This window comes from Xenia sp. Carnegie-2017, unplaced genomic scaffold (assembly GCF_021976095.1).
Source record: "Xenia sp. Carnegie-2017 unplaced genomic scaffold, XeniaSp_v1 HiC_scaffold_2, whole genome shotgun sequence".
NCBI lineage: Eukaryota > Metazoa > Cnidaria > Anthozoa > Malacalcyonacea > Xeniidae > Xenia > Xenia sp. Carnegie-2017.
This window is the reverse complement of record NW_025813482.1, coordinates 1,769,931-1,793,062: the sequence shown is the minus strand read 5'-3', so window position 1 is coordinate 1,793,062 and position 23,132 is coordinate 1,769,931. Positions and strand designations below refer to the sequence as shown.

The 23,132-nt window shown below is 29.9% G+C and overlaps 1 protein-coding gene across 2 annotated transcripts in view; it reads right to left on the bottom strand.

Moving 5' to 3' along the window:
• LOC124440254 overlaps positions 1–23,132 on the bottom strand; it is a 40,654-nt gene that overhangs the window by 5,865 nt on the left and 11,657 nt on the right. For both annotated transcript variants that reach the window (XM_046990566.1, XM_046990565.1), the window contains exons 19-79: positions 22,916–23,030; positions 22,607–22,824; positions 22,151–22,265; positions 21,842–22,059; positions 21,392–21,506; positions 21,083–21,300; positions 20,627–20,741; positions 20,318–20,535; positions 19,864–19,978; positions 19,555–19,772; positions 19,094–19,208; positions 18,785–19,002; positions 18,331–18,445; positions 18,022–18,239; positions 17,568–17,682; positions 17,259–17,476; positions 16,806–16,920; positions 16,497–16,714; positions 16,043–16,157; positions 15,734–15,951; positions 15,280–15,394; positions 14,971–15,188; positions 14,517–14,631; positions 14,208–14,425; positions 13,754–13,868; positions 13,445–13,662; positions 12,991–13,105; positions 12,682–12,899; positions 12,228–12,342; positions 11,919–12,136; positions 11,465–11,579; positions 11,156–11,373; positions 10,702–10,816; positions 10,393–10,610; positions 9,939–10,053; positions 9,630–9,847; positions 9,176–9,290; positions 8,867–9,084; positions 8,416–8,530; positions 8,107–8,324; positions 7,653–7,767; positions 7,344–7,561; positions 6,890–7,004; positions 6,581–6,798; positions 6,127–6,241; positions 5,818–6,035; positions 5,364–5,478; positions 5,055–5,272; positions 4,597–4,711; positions 4,288–4,505; positions 3,834–3,948; positions 3,525–3,742; positions 3,071–3,185; positions 2,762–2,979; positions 2,308–2,422; positions 1,999–2,216; positions 1,539–1,653; positions 1,230–1,447; positions 776–890; positions 467–684; positions 13–127 (exon numbers count right to left, since the gene is read on the bottom strand). In XM_046990566.1, coding sequence (XP_046846522.1) covers positions 13–127; positions 467–684; positions 776–890; positions 1,230–1,447; positions 1,539–1,653; positions 1,999–2,216; positions 2,308–2,422; positions 2,762–2,979; positions 3,071–3,185; positions 3,525–3,742; positions 3,834–3,948; positions 4,288–4,505; positions 4,597–4,711; positions 5,055–5,272; positions 5,364–5,478; positions 5,818–6,035; positions 6,127–6,241; positions 6,581–6,798; positions 6,890–7,004; positions 7,344–7,561; positions 7,653–7,767; positions 8,107–8,324; positions 8,416–8,530; positions 8,867–9,084; positions 9,176–9,290; positions 9,630–9,847; positions 9,939–10,053; positions 10,393–10,610; positions 10,702–10,816; positions 11,156–11,373; positions 11,465–11,579; positions 11,919–12,136; positions 12,228–12,342; positions 12,682–12,899; positions 12,991–13,105; positions 13,445–13,662; positions 13,754–13,868; positions 14,208–14,425; positions 14,517–14,631; positions 14,971–15,188; positions 15,280–15,394; positions 15,734–15,951; positions 16,043–16,157; positions 16,497–16,714; positions 16,806–16,920; positions 17,259–17,476; positions 17,568–17,682; positions 18,022–18,239; positions 18,331–18,445; positions 18,785–19,002; positions 19,094–19,208; positions 19,555–19,772; positions 19,864–19,978; positions 20,318–20,535; positions 20,627–20,741; positions 21,083–21,300; positions 21,392–21,506; positions 21,842–22,059; positions 22,151–22,265; positions 22,607–22,824; positions 22,916–23,030 — 10,105 coding nt within the window. The remainder of the gene's footprint in view (positions 1–12; positions 128–466; positions 685–775; positions 891–1,229; positions 1,448–1,538; positions 1,654–1,998; positions 2,217–2,307; positions 2,423–2,761; positions 2,980–3,070; positions 3,186–3,524; positions 3,743–3,833; positions 3,949–4,287; positions 4,506–4,596; positions 4,712–5,054; positions 5,273–5,363; positions 5,479–5,817; positions 6,036–6,126; positions 6,242–6,580; positions 6,799–6,889; positions 7,005–7,343; positions 7,562–7,652; positions 7,768–8,106; positions 8,325–8,415; positions 8,531–8,866; positions 9,085–9,175; positions 9,291–9,629; positions 9,848–9,938; positions 10,054–10,392; positions 10,611–10,701; positions 10,817–11,155; positions 11,374–11,464; positions 11,580–11,918; positions 12,137–12,227; positions 12,343–12,681; positions 12,900–12,990; positions 13,106–13,444; positions 13,663–13,753; positions 13,869–14,207; positions 14,426–14,516; positions 14,632–14,970; positions 15,189–15,279; positions 15,395–15,733; positions 15,952–16,042; positions 16,158–16,496; positions 16,715–16,805; positions 16,921–17,258; positions 17,477–17,567; positions 17,683–18,021; positions 18,240–18,330; positions 18,446–18,784; positions 19,003–19,093; positions 19,209–19,554; positions 19,773–19,863; positions 19,979–20,317; positions 20,536–20,626; positions 20,742–21,082; positions 21,301–21,391; positions 21,507–21,841; positions 22,060–22,150; positions 22,266–22,606; positions 22,825–22,915; positions 23,031–23,132) is intronic.

The following is a 23,132-nucleotide window of genomic DNA, read 5'->3' as shown; positions in this document are numbered from 1 at the left end:
GAGTTTGCCAACCTAACAGTGACTGGTCTAGTAACATTTCCATTTGTAACAGATATTCCAACGGCAACAGAATCTTTACTCTCTAATACTTCGTAAACAGGTCGAGTGAATTCAATGACTGGTGGAGCTAAAACAAAGTTATTGAAAATTACAATATTTGTTTCTTCAGTACTTAATACAAAACTTCAAAGAATAAAATTTTAAATTTTAAAGTTCCGTATAGTGTACGTCAAATAAATGATCAATCCTAGTAAGAATAACTTTGTTGTATGCTAGATATTGAAAAATATATTTAATGCTTCACGAAATAGATATTAGATCTTAGTTGATGTGCTTTTAAAATTTTCCTGTTTTCAAAGAAAAGACTATATTTCTCAAAAGTTGTTTCATTTCCTCCAATTTCTTTTGAATACATGCAGTATAACGTGTAACGTTGCATAAATGACAAAAATCTTAACTAACTCACCATCATCGTCTAATATTTTAACTTTAGAAGAATTTCCTAAAATTACTCTTGAATTTGACGCAAGTGAAACCCTAAATTCTTCGGTTGGTTCATCATGTCTATCATTCACAAGATTAATCTGAACAACTTTTGGTCCAATTTCACCAGGTTGAAATGTAATTTCTTTATCAATACCAACGAAATCGTCTGTGCTTGCTGTGCCGAAACTAGAGAAGATTCTAAAAAATAGACAACAGTTTGTGTTCATAGATTAAACAGCAAAGACGATGATATTGTTTATAACCATCATAAATATTAGAGTTTGCCAACCTAACAGTGACTGGTCTAGTAACATTTCCATTTGTAACAGATATTCCAACGGCAACAGAATCTTTACTCTCTAATACTTCGTAAACAGGTCGAGTGAATTCAATGACTGGTGGAGCTAAAACAAAGTTATTGAAAATTACAATATTTGTTTCTTCAGTACTTAATACAAAACTTCAAAGAATAAAATTTTTAATTTTAAAGTTCCGTATAGTGTACGTCAAATAAATGATCAATCCTAGTAAGAATAACTTTGTTGTATGCTAGATATTGAAAAATATATTTAATGCTTCACGAAATACATATTAGATTTTAGTTGATGTGCTTTTAAAATTTTCCTGTTTTCAAAGAAAAGACTATATTTCTCAAAAGTTGTTTCATTTCCTCCAATTTCTTTTGAATACATGCAGTATAACGTGTAACGTTGCATAAATGATAAAAATCTTAACTAACTCACCATCATCGTCTAATATTTTAACTTTAGAAGAATTTCCTAAAATTACTCTTGAATTTGACGAAAGTGAAACCCTAAATTCTTCGGTTGGTTCATCATGTCTATCATTCACAAGATTAATCTGAACAACTTTTGGTCCAATTTCACCAGGTTGAAATGTAATTTCTTTATCAATACCAACGAAATCGTCTGTGCTTGCTGTGCCGAAACTAGAGAAGATTCTAAAAAATAGACAACAGTTTGTGTTCATAGATTAAACAGCAAAGACGATGATATTGTTTATAACCATCATAAATATTAGAGTTTGCCAACCTAACAGTGACTGGTCTAGTAACATTTCCATTTGTAACAGATATTCCAACGGCAACAGAATCTTTACTCTCTAATACTTCGTAAACAGGTCGAGTGAATTCAATGACTGGTGGAGCTAAAACAAAGTTATTGAAAATTACAATATTTGTTTCTTCAGTACTTAATACAAAACTTCAAAGAATAAAATTTTAATTTTAAAGTTCCGTATAGTGTACGTCAAATAAATGATCAATCCTAGTAAGAATAACTTTGTTGTATGCTAGATATTGAAAAATATATTTAATGCTTCACGAAATACATATTAGATTTTAGTTGATGTGCTTTTAAAATTTTCCTGTTTTCAAAGAAAAAGACTATATTTCTCAAAAGTTGTTTCATTTCCTTTCCAATTTCTCTTGAATACATGCATGCAGTATAACGTGTAACGTTGCATAAATGATAAAAATCTTAACTAACTCACCATCATCGTCTAATATTTTAACTTGAGAAGAATTTCCTAAAATTACTCTTGAATTTGACGAAAGTGAAACCCTAAATTCTTCGGTTGGTTCATCATGTCTATCATTCACAAGATTAATCTGAACAACTTTTGGTCCAATTTCACCAGGTTGAAATGTAATTTCTTTATCAATACCAACGAAATCGTCTGTGCTTGCTGTGCCGAAACTAGAGAAGATTCTAAAAAATAGACAACAGTTTGTGTTCATAGATTAAACAGCAAAGACGATGATATTGTTTATAACCATCATAAATATTAGAGTTTGCCAACCTAACAGTGACTGGTCTAGTAACATTTCCATTTGTAACAGATATTCCAACGGCAACAGAATCTTTACTCTCTAATACTTCGTAAACAGGTCGAGTGAATTCAATGACTGGTGGAGCTAAAACAAAGTTATTGAAAATTACAATATTTGTTTCTTCAGTACTTAATACAAAACTTCAAAGAATAAAATTTTTAATTTTAAAGTTCCGTATAGTGTACGTCAAATAAATGATCAATCCTAGTAAGAATAACTTTGTTGTATGCTAGATATTGAAAAATATATTTAATGCTTCACGAAATACATATTAGATTTTAGTTGATGTGCTTTTAAAATTTTCCTGTTTTCAAAGAAAAGACTATATTTCTCAAAAGTTGTTTCATTTCCTCCAATTTCTTTTGAATACATGCAGTATAACGTGTAACGTTGCATAAATGATAAAAATCTTAACTAACTCACCATCATCGTCTAATATTTTAACTTTAGAAGAATTTCCTAAAATTACTCTTGAATTTGACGCAAGTGAAACCCTAAATTCTTCGGTTGGTTCATCATGTCTATCATTCACAAGATTAATCTGAACAACTTTTGGTCCAATTTCACCAGGTTGAAATGTAATTTCTTTATCAATACCAACGAAATCGTCTGTGCTTGCTGTGCCGAAACTAGAGAAGATTCTAAAAAATAGACAACAGTTTGTGTTCATAGATTAAACAGCAAAGACGATGATATTGTTTATAACCATCATAAATATTAGAGTTTGCCAACCTAACAGTGACTGGTCTAGTAACATTTCCATTTGTAACAGATATTCCAACGGCAACAGAATCTTTACTCTCTAATACTTCGTAAACAGGTCGAGTGAATTCAATGACTGGTGGAGCTAAAACAAAGTTATTGAAAATTACAATATTTGTTTCTTCAGTACTTAATACAAAACTTCAAAGAATAAAATTTTTAATTTTAAAGTTCCGTATAGTGTACGTCAAATAAATGATCAATCCTAGTAAGAATAACTTTGTTGTATGCTAGATATTGAAAAATATATTTAATGCTTCACGAAATAGATATTAGATTTTAGTTGATGTGCTTTTAAAATTTTCCTGTTTTCAAAGAAAAGACTATATTTCTCAAAAGTTGTTTCATTTCCTCCAATTTCTTTTGAATACATGCAGTATAACGTGTAACGTTGCATAAATGACAAAAATCTTAACTAACTCACCATCATCGTCTAATATTTTAACTTTAGAAGAATTTCCTAAAATTACTCTTGAATTTGACGAAAGTGAAACCCTAAATTCTTCGGTTGGTTCATCATGTCTATCATTCACAAGATTAATCTGAACAACTTTTGGTCCAATTTCACCAGGTTGAAATGTAATTTCTTTATCAATACCAACGAAATCGTCTGTGCTTGCTGTGCCGAAACTAGAGAAGATTCTAAAAAATAGACAACAGTTTGTGTTCATAGATTAAACAGCAAAGACGATGATATTGTTTATAACCATCATAAATATTAGAGTTTGCCAACCTAACAGTGACTGGTCTAGTAACATTTCCATTTGTAACAGATATTCCAACGGCAACAGAATCTTTACTCTCTAATACTTCGTAAACAGGTCGAGTGAATTCAATGACTGGTGGAGCTAAAACAAAGTTATTGAAAATTACAATATTTGTTTCTTCAGTACTTAATACAAAACTTCAAAGAATAAAATTTTTAATTTTAAAGTTCCGTATAGTGTACGTCAAATAAATGATCAATCCTAGTAAGAATAACTTTGTTGTATGCTAGATATTGAAAAATATATTTAATGCTTCACGAAATACATATTAGATTTTAGTTGATGTGCTTTTAAAATTTTCCTGTTTTCAAAGAAAAGACTATATTTCTCAAAAGTTGTTTCATTTCCTCCAATTTCTTTTGAATACATGCAGTATAACGTGTAACGTTGCATAAATGACAAAAATCTTAACTAACTCACCATCATCGTCTAATATTTTAACTTTAGAAGAATTTCCTAAAATTACTCTTGAATTTGACGAAAGTGAAACCCTAAATTCTTCGGTTGGTTCATCATGTCTATCATTCACAAGATTAATCTGAACAACTTTTGGTCCAATTTCACCAGGTTGAAATGTAATTTCTTTATCAATACCAACGAAATCGTCTGTGCTTGCTGTGCCGAAACTAGAGAAGATTCTAAAAAATAGACAACAGTTTGTGTTCATAGATTAAACAGCAAAGACGATGATATTGTTTATAACCATCATAAATATTAGAGTTTGCCAACCTAACAGTGACTGGTCTAGTAACATTTCCATTTGTAACAGATATTCCAACGGCAACAGAATCTTTACTCTCTAATACTTCGTAAACAGGTCGAGTGAATTCAATGACTGGTGGAGCTAAAACAAAGTTATTGAAAATTACAATATTTGTTTCTTCAGTACTTAATACAAAACTTCAAAGAATAAAATTTTTAATTTTAAAGTTCCGTATAGTGTACGTCAAATAAATGATCAATCCTAGTAAGAATAACTTTGTTGTATGCTAGATATTGAAAAATATATTTAATGCTTCACGAAATACATATTAGATTTTAGTTGATGTGCTTTTAAAATTTTCCTGTTTTCAAAGAAAAGACTATATTTCTCAAAAGTTGTTTCATTTCCTCCAATTTCTCTTGAATACATGCATGCAGTATAACGTGTAACGTTGCATAAATGATAAAAATCTTAACTAACTCACCATCATCGTCTAATATTTTAACTTGAGAAGAATTTCCTAAAATTACTCTTGAATTTGACGAAAGTGAAACCCTAAATTCTTCGGTTGGTTCATCATGTCTATCATTCACAAGATTAATCTGAACAACTTTTGGTCCAATTTCACCAGGTTGAAATGTAATTTCTTTATCAATACCAACGAAATCGTCTGTGCTTGCTGTGCCGAAACTAGAGAAGATTCTAAAAAATAGACAACAGTTTGTGTTCATAGATTAAACAGCAAAGACGATGATATTGTTTATAACCATCATAAATATTAGAGTTTGCCAACCTAACAGTGACTGGTCTAGTAACATTTCCATTTGTAACAGATATTCCAACGGCAACAGAATCTTTACTCTCTAATACTTCGTAAACAGGTCGAGTGAATTCAATGACTGGTGGAGCTAAAACAAAGTTATTGAAAATTACAATATTTGTTTCTTCAGTACTTAATACAAAACTTCAAAGAATAAAATTTTTAATTTTAAAGTTCCGTATAGTGTACGTCAAATAAATGATCAATCCTAGTAAGAATAACTTTGTTGTATGCTAGATATTGAAAAATATATTTAATGCTTCACGAAATACATATTAGATTTTAGTTGATGTGCTTTTAAAATTTTCCTGTTTTCAAAGAAAAGACTATATTTCTCAAAAGTTGTTTCATTTCCTCCAATTTCTTTTGAATACATGCAGTATAACGTGTAACGTTGCATAAATGATAAAAATCTTAACTAACTCACCATCATCGTCTAATATTTTAACTTTAGAAGAATTTCCTAAAATTACTCTTGAATTTGACGAAAGTGAAACCCTAAATTCTTCGGTTGGTTCATCATGTCTATCATTCACAAGATTAATCTGAACAACTTTTGGTCCAATTTCACCAGGTTGAAATGTAATTTCTTTATCAATACCAACGAAATCGTCTGTGCTTGCTGTGCCGAAACTAGAGAAGATTCTAAAAAATAGACAACAGTTTGTGTTCATAGATTAAACAGCAAAGACGATGATATTGTTTATAACCATCATAAATATTAGAGTTTGCCAACCTAACAGTGACTGGTCTAGTAACATTTCCATTTGTAACAGATATTCCAACGGCAACAGAATCTTTACTCTCTAATACTTCGTAAACAGGTCGAGTGAATTCAATGACTGGTGGAGCTAAAACAAAGTTATTGAAAATTACAATATTTGTTTCTTCAGTACTTAATACAAAACTTCAAAGAATAAAATTTTTAATTTTAAAGTTCCGTATAGTGTACGTCAAATAAATGATCAATCCTAGTAAGAATAACTTTGTTGTATGCTAGATATTGAAAAATATATTTAATGCTTCACGAAATACATATTAGATTTTAGTTGATGTGCTTTTAAAATTTTCCTGTTTTCAAAGAAAAGACTATATTTCTCAAAAGTTGTTTCATTTCCTCCAATTTCTTTTGAATACATGCAGTATAACGTGTAACGTTGCATAAATGATAAAAATCTTAACTAACTCACCATCATCGTCTAATATTTTAACTTTAGAAGAATTTCCTAAAATTACTCTTGAATTTGACGAAAGTGAAACCCTAAATTCTTCGGTTGGTTCATCATGTCTATCATTCACAAGATTAATCTGAACAACTTTTGGTCCAATTTCACCAGGTTGAAATGTAATTTCTTTATCAATACCAACGAAATCGTCTGTGCTTGCTGTGCCGAAACTAGAGAAGATTCTAAAAAATAGACAACAGTTTGTGTTCATAGATTAAACAGCAAAGACGATGATATTGTTTATAACCATCATAAATATTAGAGTTTGCCAACCTAACAGTGACTGGTCTAGTAACATTTCCATTTGTAACAGATATTCCAACGGCAACAGAATCTTTACTCTCTAATACTTCGTAAACAGGTCGAGTGAATTCAATGACTGGTGGAGCTAAAACAAAGTTATTGAAAATTACAATATTTGTTTCTTCAGTACTTAATACAAAACTTCAAAGAATAAAATTTTTAATTTTAAAGTTCCGTATAGTGTACGTCAAATAAATGATCAATCCTAGTAAGAATAACTTTGTTGTATGCTAGATATTGAAAAATATATTTAATGCTTCACGAAATACATATTAGATTTTAGTTGATGTGCTTTTAAAATTTTCCTGTTTTCAAAGAAAAGACTATATTTCTCAAAAGTTGTTTCATTTCCTCCAATTTCTTTTGAATACATGCAGTATAACGTGTAACGTTGCATAAATGATAAAAATCTTAACTAACTCACCATCATCGTCTAATATTTTAACTTTAGAAGAATTTCCTAAAATTACTCTTGAATTTGACGAAAGTGAAACCCTAAATTCTTCGGTTGGTTCATCATGTCTATCATTCACAAGATTAATCTGAACAACTTTTGGTCCAATTTCACCAGGTTGAAATGTAATTTCTTTATCAATACCAACGAAATCGTCTGTGCTTGCTGTGCCGAAACTAGAGAAGATTCTAAAAAATAGACAACAGTTTGTGTTCATAGATTAAACAGCAAAGACGATGATATTGTTTATAACCATCATAAATATTAGAGTTTGCCAACCTAACAGTGACTGGTCTAGTAACATTTCCATTTGTAACAGATATTCCAACGGCAACAGAATCTTTACTCTCTAATACTTCGTAAACAGGTCGAGTGAATTCAATGACTGGTGGAGCTAAAACAAAGTTATTGAAAATTACAATATTTGTTTCTTCAGTACTTAATACAAAACTTCAAAGAATAAAATTTTTAATTTTAAAGTTCCGTATAGTGTACGTCAAATAAATGATCAATCCTAGTAAGAATAACTTTGTTGTATGCTAGATATTGAAAAATATATTTAATGCTTCACGAAATACATATTAGATTTTAGTTGATGTGCTTTTAAAATTTTCCTGTTTTCAAAGAAAAGACTATATTTCTCAAAAGTTGTTTCATTTCCTCCAATTTCTTTTGAATACATGCAGTATAACGTGTAACGTTGCATAAATGATAAAAATCTTAACTAACTCACCATCATCGTCTAATATTTTAACTTTAGAAGAATTTCCTAAAATTACTCTTGAATTTGACGAAAGTGAAACCCTAAATTCTTCGGTTGGTTCATCATGTCTATCATTCACAAGATTAATCTGAACAACTTTTGGTCCAATTTCACCAGGTTGAAATGTAATTTCTTTATCAATACCAACGAAATCGTCTGTGCTTGCTGTGCCGAAACTAGAGAAGATTCTAAAAAATAGACAACAGTTTGTGTTCATAGATTAAACAGCAAAGACGATGATATTGTTTATAACCATCATAAATATTAGAGTTTGCCAACCTAACAGTGACTGGTCTAGTAACATTTCCATTTGTAACAGATATTCCAACGGCAACAGAATCTTTACTCTCTAATACTTCGTAAACAGGTCGAGTGAATTCAATGACTGGTGGAGCTAAAACAAAGTTATTGAAAATTACAATATTTGTTTCTTCAGTACTTAATACAAAACTTCAAAGAATAAAATTTTTTTTAAAGTTCCGTATAGTGTACGTCAAATAAATGATCAATCCTAGTAAGAATAACTTTGTTGTATGCTAGATATTGAAAAATATATTTAATGCTTCACGAAATACATATTAGATCTTAGTTGATGTGCTTTTAAAATTTTCCTGTTTTCAAAGAAAAGACTATATTTCTCAAAAGTTGTTTCATTTCCTCCAATTTCTTTTGAATACATGCAGTATAACGTGTAACGTTGCATAAATGATAAAAATCTTAACTAACTCACCATCATCGTCTAATATTTTAACTTTAGAAGAATTTCCTAAAATTACTCTTGAATTTGACGCAAGTGAAACCCTAAATTCTTCGGTTGGTTCATCATGTCTATCATTCACAAGATTAATCTGAACAACTTTTGGTCCAATTTCACCAGGTTGAAATGTAATTTCTTTATCAATACCAACGAAATCGTCTGTGCTTGCTGTGCCGAAACTAGAGAAGATTCTAAAAAATAGACAACAGTTTGTGTTCATAGATTAAACAGCAAAGACGATGATATTGTTTATAACCATCATAAATATTAGAGTTTGCCAACCTAACAGTGACTGGTCTAGTAACATTTCCATTTGTAACAGATATTCCAACGGCAACAGAATCTTTACTCTCTAATACTTCGTAAACAGGTCGAGTGAATTCAATGACTGGTGGAGCTAAAACAAAGTTATTGAAAATTACAATATTTGTTTCTTCAGTACTTAATACAAAACTTCAAAGAATAAAATTTTTAATTTTAAAGTTCCGTATAGTGTACGTCAAATAAATGATCAATCCTAGTAAGAATAACTTTGTTGTATGCTAGATATTGAAAAATATATTTAATGCTTCACGAAATACATATTAGATTTTAGTTGATGTGCTTTTAAAATTTTCCTGTTTTCAAAGAAAAGACTATATTTCTCAAAAGTTGTTTCATTTCCTCCAATTTCTTTTGAATACATGCAGTATAACGTGTAACGTTGCATAAATGATAAAAATCTTAACTAACTCACCATCATCGTCTAATATTTTAACTTTAGAAGAATTTCCTAAAATTACTCTTGAATTTGACGAAAGTGAAACCCTAAATTCTTCGGTTGGTTCATCATGTCTATCATTCACAAGATTAATCTGAACAACTTTTGGTCCAATTTCACCAGGTTGAAATGTAATTTCTTTATCAATACCAACGAAATCGTCTGTGCTTGCTGTGCCGAAACTAGAGAAGATTCTAAAAAATAGACAACAGTTTGTGTTCATAGATTAAACAGCAAAGACGATGATATTGTTTATAACCATCATAAATATTAGAGTTTGCCAACCTAACAGTGACTGGTCTAGTAACATTTCCATTTGTAACAGATATTCCAACGGCAACAGAATCTTTACTCTCTAATACTTCGTAAACAGGTCGAGTGAATTCAATGACTGGTGGAGCTAAAACAAAGTTATTGAAAATTACAATATTTGTTTCTTCAGTACTTAATACAAAACTTCAAAGAATAAAATTTTTAATTTTAAAGTTCCGTATAGTGTACGTCAAATAAATGATCAATCCTAGTAAGAATAACTTTGTTGTATGCTAGATATTGAAAAATATATTTAATGCTTCACGAAATACATATTAGATTTTAGTTGATGTGCTTTTAAAATTTTCCTGTTTTCAAAGAAAAGACTATATTTCTCAAAAGTTGTTTCATTTCCTCCAATTTCTTTTGAATACATGCAGTATAACGTGTAACGTTGCATAAATGATAAAAATCTTAACTAACTCACCATCATCGTCTAATATTTTAACTTTAGAAGAATTTCCTAAAATTACTCTTGAATTTGACGAAAGTGAAACCCTAAATTCTTCGGTTGGTTCATCATGTCTATCATTCACAAGATTAATCTGAACAACTTTTGGTCCAATTTCACCAGGTTGAAATGTAATTTCTTTATCAATACCAACGAAATCGTCTGTGCTTGCTGTGCCGAAACTAGAGAAGATTCTAAAAAATAGACAACAGTTTGTGTTCATAGATTAAACAGCAAAGACGATGATATTGTTTATAACCATCATAAATATTAGAGTTTGCCAACCTAACAGTGACTGGTCTAGTAACATTTCCATTTGTAACAGATATTCCAACGGCAACAGAATCTTTACTCTCTAATACTTCGTAAACAGGTCGAGTGAATTCAATGACTGGTGGAGCTAAAACAAAGTTATTGAAAATTACAATATTTGTTTCTTCAGTACTTAATACAAAACTTCAAAGAATAAAATTTTTAATTTTAAAGTTCCGTATAGTGTACGTCAAATAAATGATCAATCCTAGTAAGAATAACTTTGTTGTATGCTAGATATTGAAAAATATATTTAATGCTTCACGAAATACATATTAGATTTTAGTTGATGTGCTTTTAAAATTTTCCTGTTTTCAAAGAAAAGACTATATTTCTCAAAAGTTGTTTCATTTCCTCCAATTTCTTTTGAATACATGCAGTATAACGTGTAACGTTGCATAAATGATAAAAATCTTAACTAACTCACCATCATCGTCTAATATTTTAACTTTAGAAGAATTTCCTAAAATTACTCTTGAATTTGACGAAAGTGAAACCCTAAATTCTTCGGTTGGTTCATCATGTCTATCATTCACAAGATTAATCTGAACAACTTTTGGTCCAATTTCACCAGGTTGAAATGTAATTTCTTTATCAATACCAACGAAATCGTCTGTGCTTGCTGTGCCGAAACTAGAGAAGATTCTAAAAAATAGACAACAGTTTGTGTTCATAGATTAAACAGCAAAGACGATGATATTGTTTATAACCATCATAAATATTAGAGTTTGCCAACCTAACAGTGACTGGTCTAGTAACATTTCCATTTGTAACAGATATTCCAACGGCAACAGAATCTTTACTCTCTAATACTTCGTAAACAGGTCGAGTGAATTCAATGACTGGTGGAGCTAAAACAAAGTTATTGAAAATTACAATATTTGTTTCTTCAGTACTTAATACAAAACTTCAAAGAATAAAATTTTTAATTTTAAAGTTCCGTATAGTGTACGTCAAATAAATGATCAATCCTAGTAAGAATAACTTTGTTGTATGCTAGATATTGAAAAATATATTTAATGCTTCACGAAATACATATTAGATTTTAGTTGATGTGCTTTTAAAATTTTCCTGTTTTCAAAGAAAAGACTATATTTCTCAAAAGTTGTTTCATTTCCTCCAATTTCTTTTGAATACATGCAGTATAACGTGTAACGTTGCATAAATGATAAAAATCTTAACTAACTCACCATCATCGTCTAATATTTTAACTTTAGAAGAATTTCCTAAAATTACTCTTGAATTTGACGAAAGTGAAACCCTAAATTCTTCGGTTGGTTCATCATGTCTATCATTCACAAGATTAATCTGAACAACTTTTGGTCCAATTTCACCAGGTTGAAATGTAATTTCTTTATCAATACCAACGAAATCGTCTGTGCTTGCTGTGCCGAAACTAGAGAAGATTCTAAAAAATAGACAACAGTTTGTGTTCATAGATTAAACAGCAAAGACGATGATATTGTTTATAACCATCATAAATATTAGAGTTTGCCAACCTAACAGTGACTGGTCTAGTAACATTTCCATTTGTAACAGATATTCCAACGGCAACAGAATCTTTACTCTCTAATACTTCGTAAACAGGTCGAGTGAATTCAATGACTGGTGGAGCTAAAACAAAGTTATTGAAAATTACAATATTTGTTTCTTCAGTACTTAATACAAAACTTCAAAGAATAAAATTTTTAATTTTAAAGTTCCGTATAGTGTACGTCAAATAAATGATCAATCCTAGTAAGAATAACTTTGTTGTATGCTAGATATTGAAAAATATATTTAATGCTTCACGAAATACATATTAGATTTTAGTTGATGTGCTTTTAAAATTTTCCTGTTTTCAAAGAAAAGACTATATTTCTCAAAAGTTGTTTCATTTCCTCCAATTTCTTTTGAATACATGCAGTATAACGTGTAACGTTGCATAAATGATAAAAATCTTAACTAACTCACCATCATCGTCTAATATTTTAACTTTAGAAGAATTTCCTAAAATTACTCTTGAATTTGACGAAAGTGAAACCCTAAATTCTTCGGTTGGTTCATCATGTCTATCATTCACAAGATTAATCTGAACAACTTTTGGTCCAATTTCACCAGGTTGAAATGTAATTTCTTTATCAATACCAACGAAATCGTCTGTGCTTGCTGTGCCGAAACTAGAGAAGATTCTAAAAAATAGACAACAGTTTGTGTTCATAGATTAAACAGCAAAGACGATGATATTGTTTATAACCATCATAAATATTAGAGTTTGCCAACCTAACAGTGACTGGTCTAGTAACATTTCCATTTGTAACAGATATTCCAACGGCAACAGAATCTTTACTCTCTAATACTTCGTAAACAGGTCGAGTGAATTCAATGACTGGTGGAGCTAAAACAAAGTTATTGAAAATTACAATATTTGTTTCTTCAGTACTTAATACAAAACTTCAAAGAATAAAATTTTTAATTTTAAAGTTCCGTATAGTGTACGTCAAATAAATGATCAATCCTAGTAAGAATAACTTTGTTGTATGCTAGATATTGAAAAATATATTTAATGCTTCACGAAATACATATTAGATTTTAGTTGATGTGCTTTTAAAATTTTCCTGTTTTCAAAGAAAAGACTATATTTCTCAAAAGTTGTTTCATTTCCTCCAATTTCTTTTGAATACATGCAGTATAACGTGTAACGTTGCATAAATGATAAAAATCTTAACTAACTCACCATCATCGTCTAATATTTTAACTTTAGAAGAATTTCCTAAAATTACTCTTGAATTTGACGAAAGTGAAACCCTAAATTCTTCGGTTGGTTCATCATGTCTATCATTCACAAGATTAATCTGAACAACTTTTGGTCCAATTTCACCAGGTTGAAATGTAATTTCTTTATCAATACCAACGAAATCGTCTGTGCTTGCTGTGCCGAAACTAGAGAAGATTCTAAAAAATAGACAACAGTTTGTGTTCATAGATTAAACAGCAAAGACGATGATATTGTTTATAACCATCATAAATATTAGAGTTTGCCAACCTAACAGTGACTGGTCTAGTAACATTTCCATTTGTAACAGATATTCCAACGGCAACAGAATCTTTACTCTCTAATACTTCGTAAACAGGTCGAGTGAATTCAATGACTGGTGGAGCTAAAACAAAGTTATTGAAAATTACAATATTTGTTTCTTCAGTACTTAATACAAAACTTCAAAGAATAAAATTTTTAATTTTAAAGTTCCGTATAGTGTACGTCAAATAAATGATCAATCCTAGTAAGAATAACTTTGTTGTATGCTAGATATTGAAAAATATATTTAATGCTTCACGAAATACATATTAGATTTTAGTTGATGTGCTTTTAAAATTTTCCTGTTTTCAAAGAAAAGACTATATTTCTCAAAAGTTGTTTCATTTCCTCCAATTTCTTTTGAATACATGCAGTATAACGTGTAACGTTGCATAAATGATAAAAATCTTAACTAACTCACCATCATCGTCTAATATTTTAACTTTAGAAGAATTTCCTAAAATTACTCTTGAATTTGACGAAAGTGAAACCCTAAATTCTTCGGTTGGTTCATCATGTCTATCATTCACAAGATTAATCTGAACAACTTTTGGTCCAATTTCACCAGGTTGAAATGTAATTTCTTTATCAATACCAACGAAATCGTCTGTGCTTGCTGTGCCGAAACTAGAGAAGATTCTAAAAAATAGACAACAGTTTGTGTTCATAGATTAAACAGCAAAGACGATGATATTGTTTATAACCATCATAAATATTAGAGTTTGCCAACCTAACAGTGACTGGTCTAGTAACATTTCCATTTGTAACAGATATTCCAACGGCAACAGAATCTTTACTCTCTAATACTTCGTAAACAGGTCGAGTGAATTCAATGACTGGTGGAGCTAAAACAAAGTTATTGAAAATTACAATATTTGTTTCTTCAGTACTTAATACAAAACTTCAAAGAATAAAATTTTTAATTTTAAAGTTCCGTATAGTGTACGTCAAATAAATGATCAATCCTAGTAAGAATAACTTTGTTGTATGCTAGATATTGAAAAATATATTTAATGCTTCACGAAATACATATTAGATTTTAGTTGATGTGCTTTTAAAATTTTCCTGTTTTCAAAGAAAAGACTATATTTCTCAAAAGTTGTTTCATTTCCTCCAATTTCTTTTGAATACATGCAGTATAACGTGTAACGTTGCATAAATGATAAAAATCTTAACTAACTCACCATCATCGTCTAATATTTTAACTTTAGAAGAATTTCCTAAAATTACTCTTGAATTTGACGAAAGTGAAACCCTAAATTCTTCGGTTGGTTCATCATGTCTATCATTCACAAGATTAATCTGAACAACTTTTGGTCCAATTTCACCAGGTTGAAATGTAATTTCTTTATCAATACCAACGAAATCGTCTGTGCTTGCTGTGCCGAAACTAGAGAAGATTCTAAAAAATAGACAACAGTTTGTGTTCATAGATTAAACAGCAAAGACGATGATATTGTTTATAACCATCATAAATATTAGAGTTTGCCAACCTAACAGTGACTGGTCTAGTAACATTTCCATTTGTAACAGATATTCCAACGGCAACAGAATCTTTACTCTCTAATACTTCGTAAACAGGTCGAGTGAATTCAATGACTGGTGGAGCTAAAACAAAGTTATTGAAAATTACAATATTTGTTTCTTCAGTACTTAATACAAAACTTCAAAGAATAAAATTTTTAATTTTAAAGTTCCGTATAGTGTACGTCAAATAAATGATCAATCCTAGTAAGAATAACTTTGTTGTATGCTAGATATTGAAAAATATATTTAATGCTTCACGAAATAGATATTAGATGTTAGTTGATGTGCTTTTAAAATTTTCCTGTTTTCAAAGAAAAGACTATATTTCTCAAAAGTTGTTTCATTTCCTCCAATTTCTTTTGAATACATGCAGTATAACGTGTAACGTTGCATAAATGATAAAAATCTTAACTAACTCACCATCATCGTCTAATATTTTAACTTTAGAAGAATTTCCTAAAATTACTCTTGAATTTGACGAAAGTGAAACCCTAAATTCTTCGGTTGGTTCATCATGTCTATCATTCACAAGATTAATCTGAACAACTTTTGGTCCAATTTCACCAGGTTGAAATGTAATTTCTTTATCAATACCAACGAAATCGTCTGTGCTTGCTGTGCCGAAACTAGAGAAGATTCTAAAAAATAGACAACAGTTTGTGTTCATAGATTAAACAGCAAAGACGATGATATTGTTTATAACCATCATAAATATTAGAGTTTGCCAACCTAACAGTGACTGGTCTAGTAACATTTCCATTTGTAACAGATATTCCAACGGCAACAGAATCTTTACTCTCTAATACTTCGTAAACAGGTCGAGTGAATTCAATGACTGGTGGAGCTAAAACAAAGTTATTGAAAATTACAATATTTGTTTCTTCAGTACTTAATACAAAACTTCAAAGAATAAAATTTTTAATTTTAAAGTTCCGTATAGTGTACGTCAAATAAATGATCAATCCTAGTAAGAATAACTTTGTTGTATGCTAGATATTGAAAAATATATTTAATGCTTCACGAAATACATATTAGATTTTAGTTGATGTGCTTTTAAAATTTTCCTGTTTTCAAAGAAAAGACTATATTTCTCAAAAGTTGTTTCATTTCCTCCAATTTCTTTTGAATACATGCAGTATAACGTGTAACGTTGCATAAATGATAAAAATCTTAACTAACTCACCATCATCGTCTAATATTTTAACTTTAGAAGAATTTCCTAAAATTACTCTTGAATTTGACGAAAGTGAAACCCTAAATTCTTCGGTTGGTTCATCATGTCTATCATTCACAAGATTAATCTGAACAACTTTTGGTCCAATTTCACCAGGTTGAAATGTAATTTCTTTATCAATACCAACGAAATCGTCTGTGCTTGCTGTGCCGAAACTAGAGAAGATTCTAAAAAATAGACAACAGTTTGTGTTCATAGATTAAACAGCAAAGACGATGATATTGTTTATAACCATCATAAATATTAGAGTTTGCCAACCTAACAGTGACTGGTCTAGTAACATTTCCATTTGTAACAGATATTCCAACGGCAACAGAATCTTTACTCTCTAATACTTCGTAAACAGGTCGAGTGAATTCAATGACTGGTGGAGCTAAAACAAAGTTATTGAAAATTACAATATTTGTTTCTTCAGTACTTAATACAAAACTTCAAAGAATAAAATTTTTAATTTTAAAGTTCCGTATAGTGTACGTCAAATAAATGATCAATCCTAGTAAGAATAACTTTGTTGTATGCTAGATATTGAAAAATATATTTAATGCTTCACGAAATACATATTAGATTTTAGTTGATGTGCTTTTAAAATTTTCCTGTTTTCAAAGAAAAGACTATATTTCTCAAAAGTTGTTTCATTTCCTCCAATTTCTTTGAATACATGCAGTATAACGTGTAACGTTGCATAAATGATAAAAATCTTAACTAACTCACCATCATCGTCTAATATTTTAACTTTAGAAGAATTTCCTAAAATTACTCTTGAATTTGACGAAAGTGAAACCCTAAATTCTTCGGTTGGTTCATCATGTCTATCATTCACAAGATTAATCTGAACAACTTTTGGTCCAATTTCACCAGGTTGAAATGTAATTTCTTTATCAATACCAACGAAATCGTCTGTGCTTGCTGTGCCGAAACTAGAGAAGATTCTAAAAAATAGACAACAGTTTGTGTTCATAGATTAAACAGCAAAGACGATGATATTGTTTATAACCATCATAAATATTAGAGTTTGCCAACCTAACAGTGACTGGTCTAGTAACATTTCCATTTGTAACAGATATTCCAACGGCAACAGAATCTTTACTCTCTAATACTTCGTAAACAGGTCGAGTGAATTCAATGACTGGTGGAGCTAAAACAAAGTTATTGAAAATTACAATATTTGTTTCTTCAGTACTTAATACAAAACTTCAAAGAATAAAATTTTTAATTTTAAAGTTCCGTATAGTGTACGTCAAATAAATGATCAATCCTAGTAAGAATAACTTTGTTGTATGCTAGATATTGAAAAATATATTTAATGCTTCACGAAATACATATTAGATTTTAGTTGATGTGCTTTTAAAATTTTCCTGTTTTCAAAGAAAAGACTATATTTCTCAAAAGTTGTTTCATTTCCTCCAATTTCTTTTGAATACATGCAGTATAACGTGTAACGTTGCATAAATGATAAAAATCTTAACTAACTCACCATCATCGTCTAATATTTTAACTTTAGAAGAATTTCCTAAAATTACTCTTGAATTTGACGAAAGTGAAACCCTAAATTCTTCGGTTGGTTCATCATGTCTATCATTCACAAGATTAATCTGAACAACTTTTGGTCCAATTTCACCAGGTTGAAATGTAATTTCTTTATCAATACCAACGAAATCGTCTGTGCTTGCTGTGCCGAAACTAGAGAAGATTCTAAAAAATAGACAACAGTTTGTGTTCATAGATTAAACAGCAAAGACGATGATATTGTTTATAACCATCATAAATATTAGAGTTTGCCAACCTAACAGTGACTGGTCTAGTAACATTTCCATTTGTAACAGATATTCCAACGGCAACAGAATCTTTACTCTCTAATACTTCGTAAACAGGTCGAGTGAATTCAATGACTGGTGGAGCTAAAACAAAGTTATTGAAAATTACAATATTTGTTTCTTCAGTACTTAATACAAAACTTCAAAGAATAAAATTTTTAATTTTAAAGTTCCGTATAGTGTACGTCAAATAAATGATCAATCCTAGTAAGAATAACTTTGTTGTATGCTAGATATTGAAAAATATATTTAATGCTTCACGAAATAGATATTAGATGTTAGTTGATGTGCTTTTAAAATTTTCCTGTTTTCAAAGAAAAGACTATATTTCTCAAAAGTTGTTTCATTTCCTCCAATTTCTTTTGAATACATGCAGTATAACGTGTAACGTTGCATAAATGACAAAAATCTTAACTAACTCACCATCATCGTCTAATATTTTAACTTTAGAAGAATTTCCTAAAATTACTCTTGAATTTGACGAAAGTGAAACCCTAAATTCTTCGGTTGGTTCATCATGTCTATCATTCACAAGATTAATCTGAACAACTTTTGGTCCAATTTCACCAGGTTGAAATGTAATTTCTTTATCAATACCAACGAAATCGTCTGTGCTTGCTGTGCCGAAACTAGAGAAGATTCTAAAAAATAGACAACAGTTTGTGTTCATAGATTAAACAGCAAAGACGATGATATTGTTTATAACCATCATAAATATTAGAGTTTGCCAACCTAACAGTGACTGGTCTAGTAACATTTCCATTTGTAACAGATATTCCAACGGCAACAGAATCTTTACTCTCTAATACTTCGTAAACAGGTCGAGTGAATTCAATGACTGGTGGAGCTAAAACAAAGTTATTGAAAATTACAATATTTGTTTCTTCAGTACTTAATACAAAACTTCAAAGAATAAAATTTTTAATTTTAAAGTTCCGTATAGTGTACGTCAAATAAATGATCAATCCTAGTAAGAATAACTTTGTTGTATGCTAGATATTGAAAAATATATTTAATGCTTCACGAAATACATATTAGATTTTAGTTGATGTGCTTTTAAAATTTTCCTGTTTTCAAAGAAAAAGACTATATTTCTCAAAAGTTGTTTCATTTCCTTTCCAATTTCTCTTGAATACATGCATGCAGTATAACGTGTAACGTTGCATAAATGATAAAAATCTTAACTAACTCACCATCATCGTCTAATATTTTAACTTTAGAAGAATTTCCTAAAATTACTCTTGAATTTGACGCAAGTGAAACCCTAAATTCTTCGGTTGGTTCATCATGTCTATCATTCACAAGATTAATCTGAACAACTTTTGGTCCAATTTCACCAGGTTGAAATGTAATTTCTTTATCAATACCAACGAAATCGTCTGTGCTTGCTGTGCCGAAACTAGAGAAGATTCTAAAAAATAGACAACAGTTTGTGTTCATAGATTAAACAGCAAAGACGATGATATTGTTTATAACCATCATAAATATTAGAGTTTGCCAACCTAACAGTGACTGGTCTAGTAACATTTCCATTTGTAACAGATATTCCAACGGCAACAGAATCTTTACTCTCTAATACTTCGTAAACAGGTCGAGTGAATTCAATGACTGGTGGAGCTAAAACAAAGTTATTGAAAATTACAATATTTGTTTCTTCAGTACTTAATACAAAACTTCAAAGAATAAAATTTTTAATTTTAAAGTTCCGTATAGTGTACGTCAAATAAATGATCAATCCTAGTAAGAATAACTTTGTTGTATGCTAGATATTGAAAAATATATTTAATGCTTCACGAAATACATATTAGATTTTAGTTGATGTGCTTTTAAAATTTTCCTGTTTTCAAAGAAAAGACTATATTTCTCAAAAGTTGTTTCATTTCCTCCAATTTCTTTTGAATACATGCAGTATAACGTGTAACGTTGCATAAATGATAAAAATCTTAACTAACTCACCATCATCGTCTAATATTTTAACTTTAGAAGAATTTCCTAAAATTACTCTTGAATTTGACGAAAGTGAAACCCTAAATTCTTCGGTTGGTTCATCATGTCTATCATTCACAAGATTAATCTGAACAACTTTTGGTCCAATTTCACCAGGTTGAAATGTAATTTCTTTATCAATACCAACGAAATCGTCTGTGCTTGCTGTGCCGAAACTAGAGAAGATTCTAAAAAATAGACAACAGTTTGTGTTCATAGATTAAACAGCAAAGACGATGATATTGTTTATAACCATCATAAATATTAGAGTTTGCCAACCTAACAGTGACTGGTCTAGTAACATTTCCATTTGTAACAGATATTCCAACGGCAACAGAATCTTTACTCTCTAATACTTCGTAAACAGGTCGAGTGAATTCAATGACTGGTGGAGCTAAAACAAAGTTATTGAAAATTACAATATTTGTTTCTTCAGTACTTAATACAAAACTTCAAAGAATAAAATTTTTAATTTTAAAGTTCCGTATAGTGTACGTCAAATAAATGATCAATCCTAGTAAGAATAACTTTGTTGTATGCTAGATATTGAAAAATATATTTAATGCTTCACGAAATACATATTAGATTTTAGTTGATGTGCTTTTAAAATTTTCCTGTTTTCAAAGAAAAAGACTATATTTCTCAAAAGTTGTTTCATTTCCCTCCAATTTCTTTTGAATACATGCAGTATAACGTGTAACGCTGCATAAATGATAAAAATCTTAACTAACTCACCATCATCGTCTAATATTTTAACTTTAGAAGAATTTCCTAAAATTACTCTTGAATTTGACGCAAGTGAAACCCTAAATTCTTCGGTTGGTTCATCATGTCTATCATTCACAAGATTAATCTGAACAACTTTTGGTCCAATTTCACCAGGTTGAAATGTAATTTCTTTATCAATACCAACGAAATCGTCTGTGCTTGCTGTGCCGAAACTAGAGAAGATTCTAAAAAATAGACAACAGTTTGTGTTCATAGATTAAACAGCAAAGACGATGATATTGTTTATAACCATCATAAATATTAGAGTTTGCCAACCTAACAGTGACTGGTCTAGTAACATTTCCATTTGTAACAGATATTCCAACGGCAACAGAATCTTTACTCTCTAATACTTCGTAAACAGGTCGAGTGAATTCAATGACTGGTGGAGCTAAAACAAAGTTATTGAAAATTACAATATTTGTTTCTTCAGTACTTAATACAAAACTTCAAAGAATAAAATTTTTAATTTTAAAGTTCCGTCAAATAAATGATCAATCCTAGTAAGAATAACTTTGTTGTATGCTAGATATTGAAAAATATATTTAATGCTTCACGAAATAGATATTAGATCTTAGTTGATGTGCTTTTAAAATTTTCCTGTTTTCAAAGAAAAAGACTATATTTCTCAAAAGTTGTTTCATTTCCTTTCCAATTTCTCTTGAATACATGCATGCAGTATAACGTGTAACGTTGCATAAATGACAAAAATCTTAACTAACTCACCATCATCGTCTAATATTTTAACTTTAGAAGAATTTCCTAAAATTACTCTTGAATTTGACGCAAGTGAAACCCTAAATTCTTCGGTTGGTTCATCATGTCTATCATTCACAAGATTAATCTGAACAACTTTTGGTCCAATTTCACCAGGTTGAAATGTAATTTCTTTATCAATACCAACGAAATCGTCTGTGCTTGCTGTGCCGAAACTAGAGAAGATTCTAAAAAATAGACAACAGTTTGTGTTCATAGATTAAACAGCAAAGACGATGATATTGTTTATAACCATCATAAATATTAGAGTTTGCCAACCTAACAGTGACTGGTCTAGTAACATTTCCATTTGTAACAGATATTCCAACGGCAACAGAATCTTTACTCTCTAATACTTCGTAAACAGGTCGAGTGAATTCAATGACTGGTGGAGCTAAAACAAAGTTATTGAAAATTACAATATTTGTTTCTTCAGTACTTAATACAAAACTTCAAAGAATAAAATTTTTAATTTTAAAGTTCCGTATAGTGTACGTCAAATAAATGATCAATCCTAGTAAGAATAACTTTGTTGTATGCTAGATATTGAAAAATATATTTAATGCTTCACGAAATACATATTAGATTTTAGTTGATGTGCTTTTAAAATTTTCCTGTTTTCAAAGAAAAAGACTATATTTCTCAAAAGTTGTTTCATTTCCCTCCAATTTCTTTTGAATACATGCAGTATAACGTGTAACGCTGCATAAATGATAAAAATCTTAACTAACTCACCATCATCGTCTAATATTTTAACTTTAGAAGAATTTCCTAAAATTACTCTTGAATTTGACGAAAGTGAAACCCTAAATTCTTCGGTTGGTTCATCATGTCTATCATTCACAAGATTAATCTGAACAACTTTTGGTCCAATTTCACCAGGTTGAAATGTAATTTCTTTATCAATACCAACGAAATCGTCTGTGCTTGCTGTGCCGAAACTAGAGAAGATTCTAAAAAATAGACAACAGTTTGTGTTCATAGATTAAACAGCAAAGACGATGATATTGTTTATAACCATCATAAATATTAGAGTTTGCCAACCTAACAGTGACTGGTCTAGTAACATTTCCATTTGTAACAGATATTCCAACGGCAACAGAATCTTTACTCTCTAATACTTCGTAAACAGGTCGAGTGAATTCAATGACTGGTGGAGCTAAAACAAAGTTATTGAAAATTACAATATTTGTTTCTTCAGTACTTAATACAAAACTTCAAAGAATAAAATTTTTAATTTTAAAGTTCCGTATAGTGTACG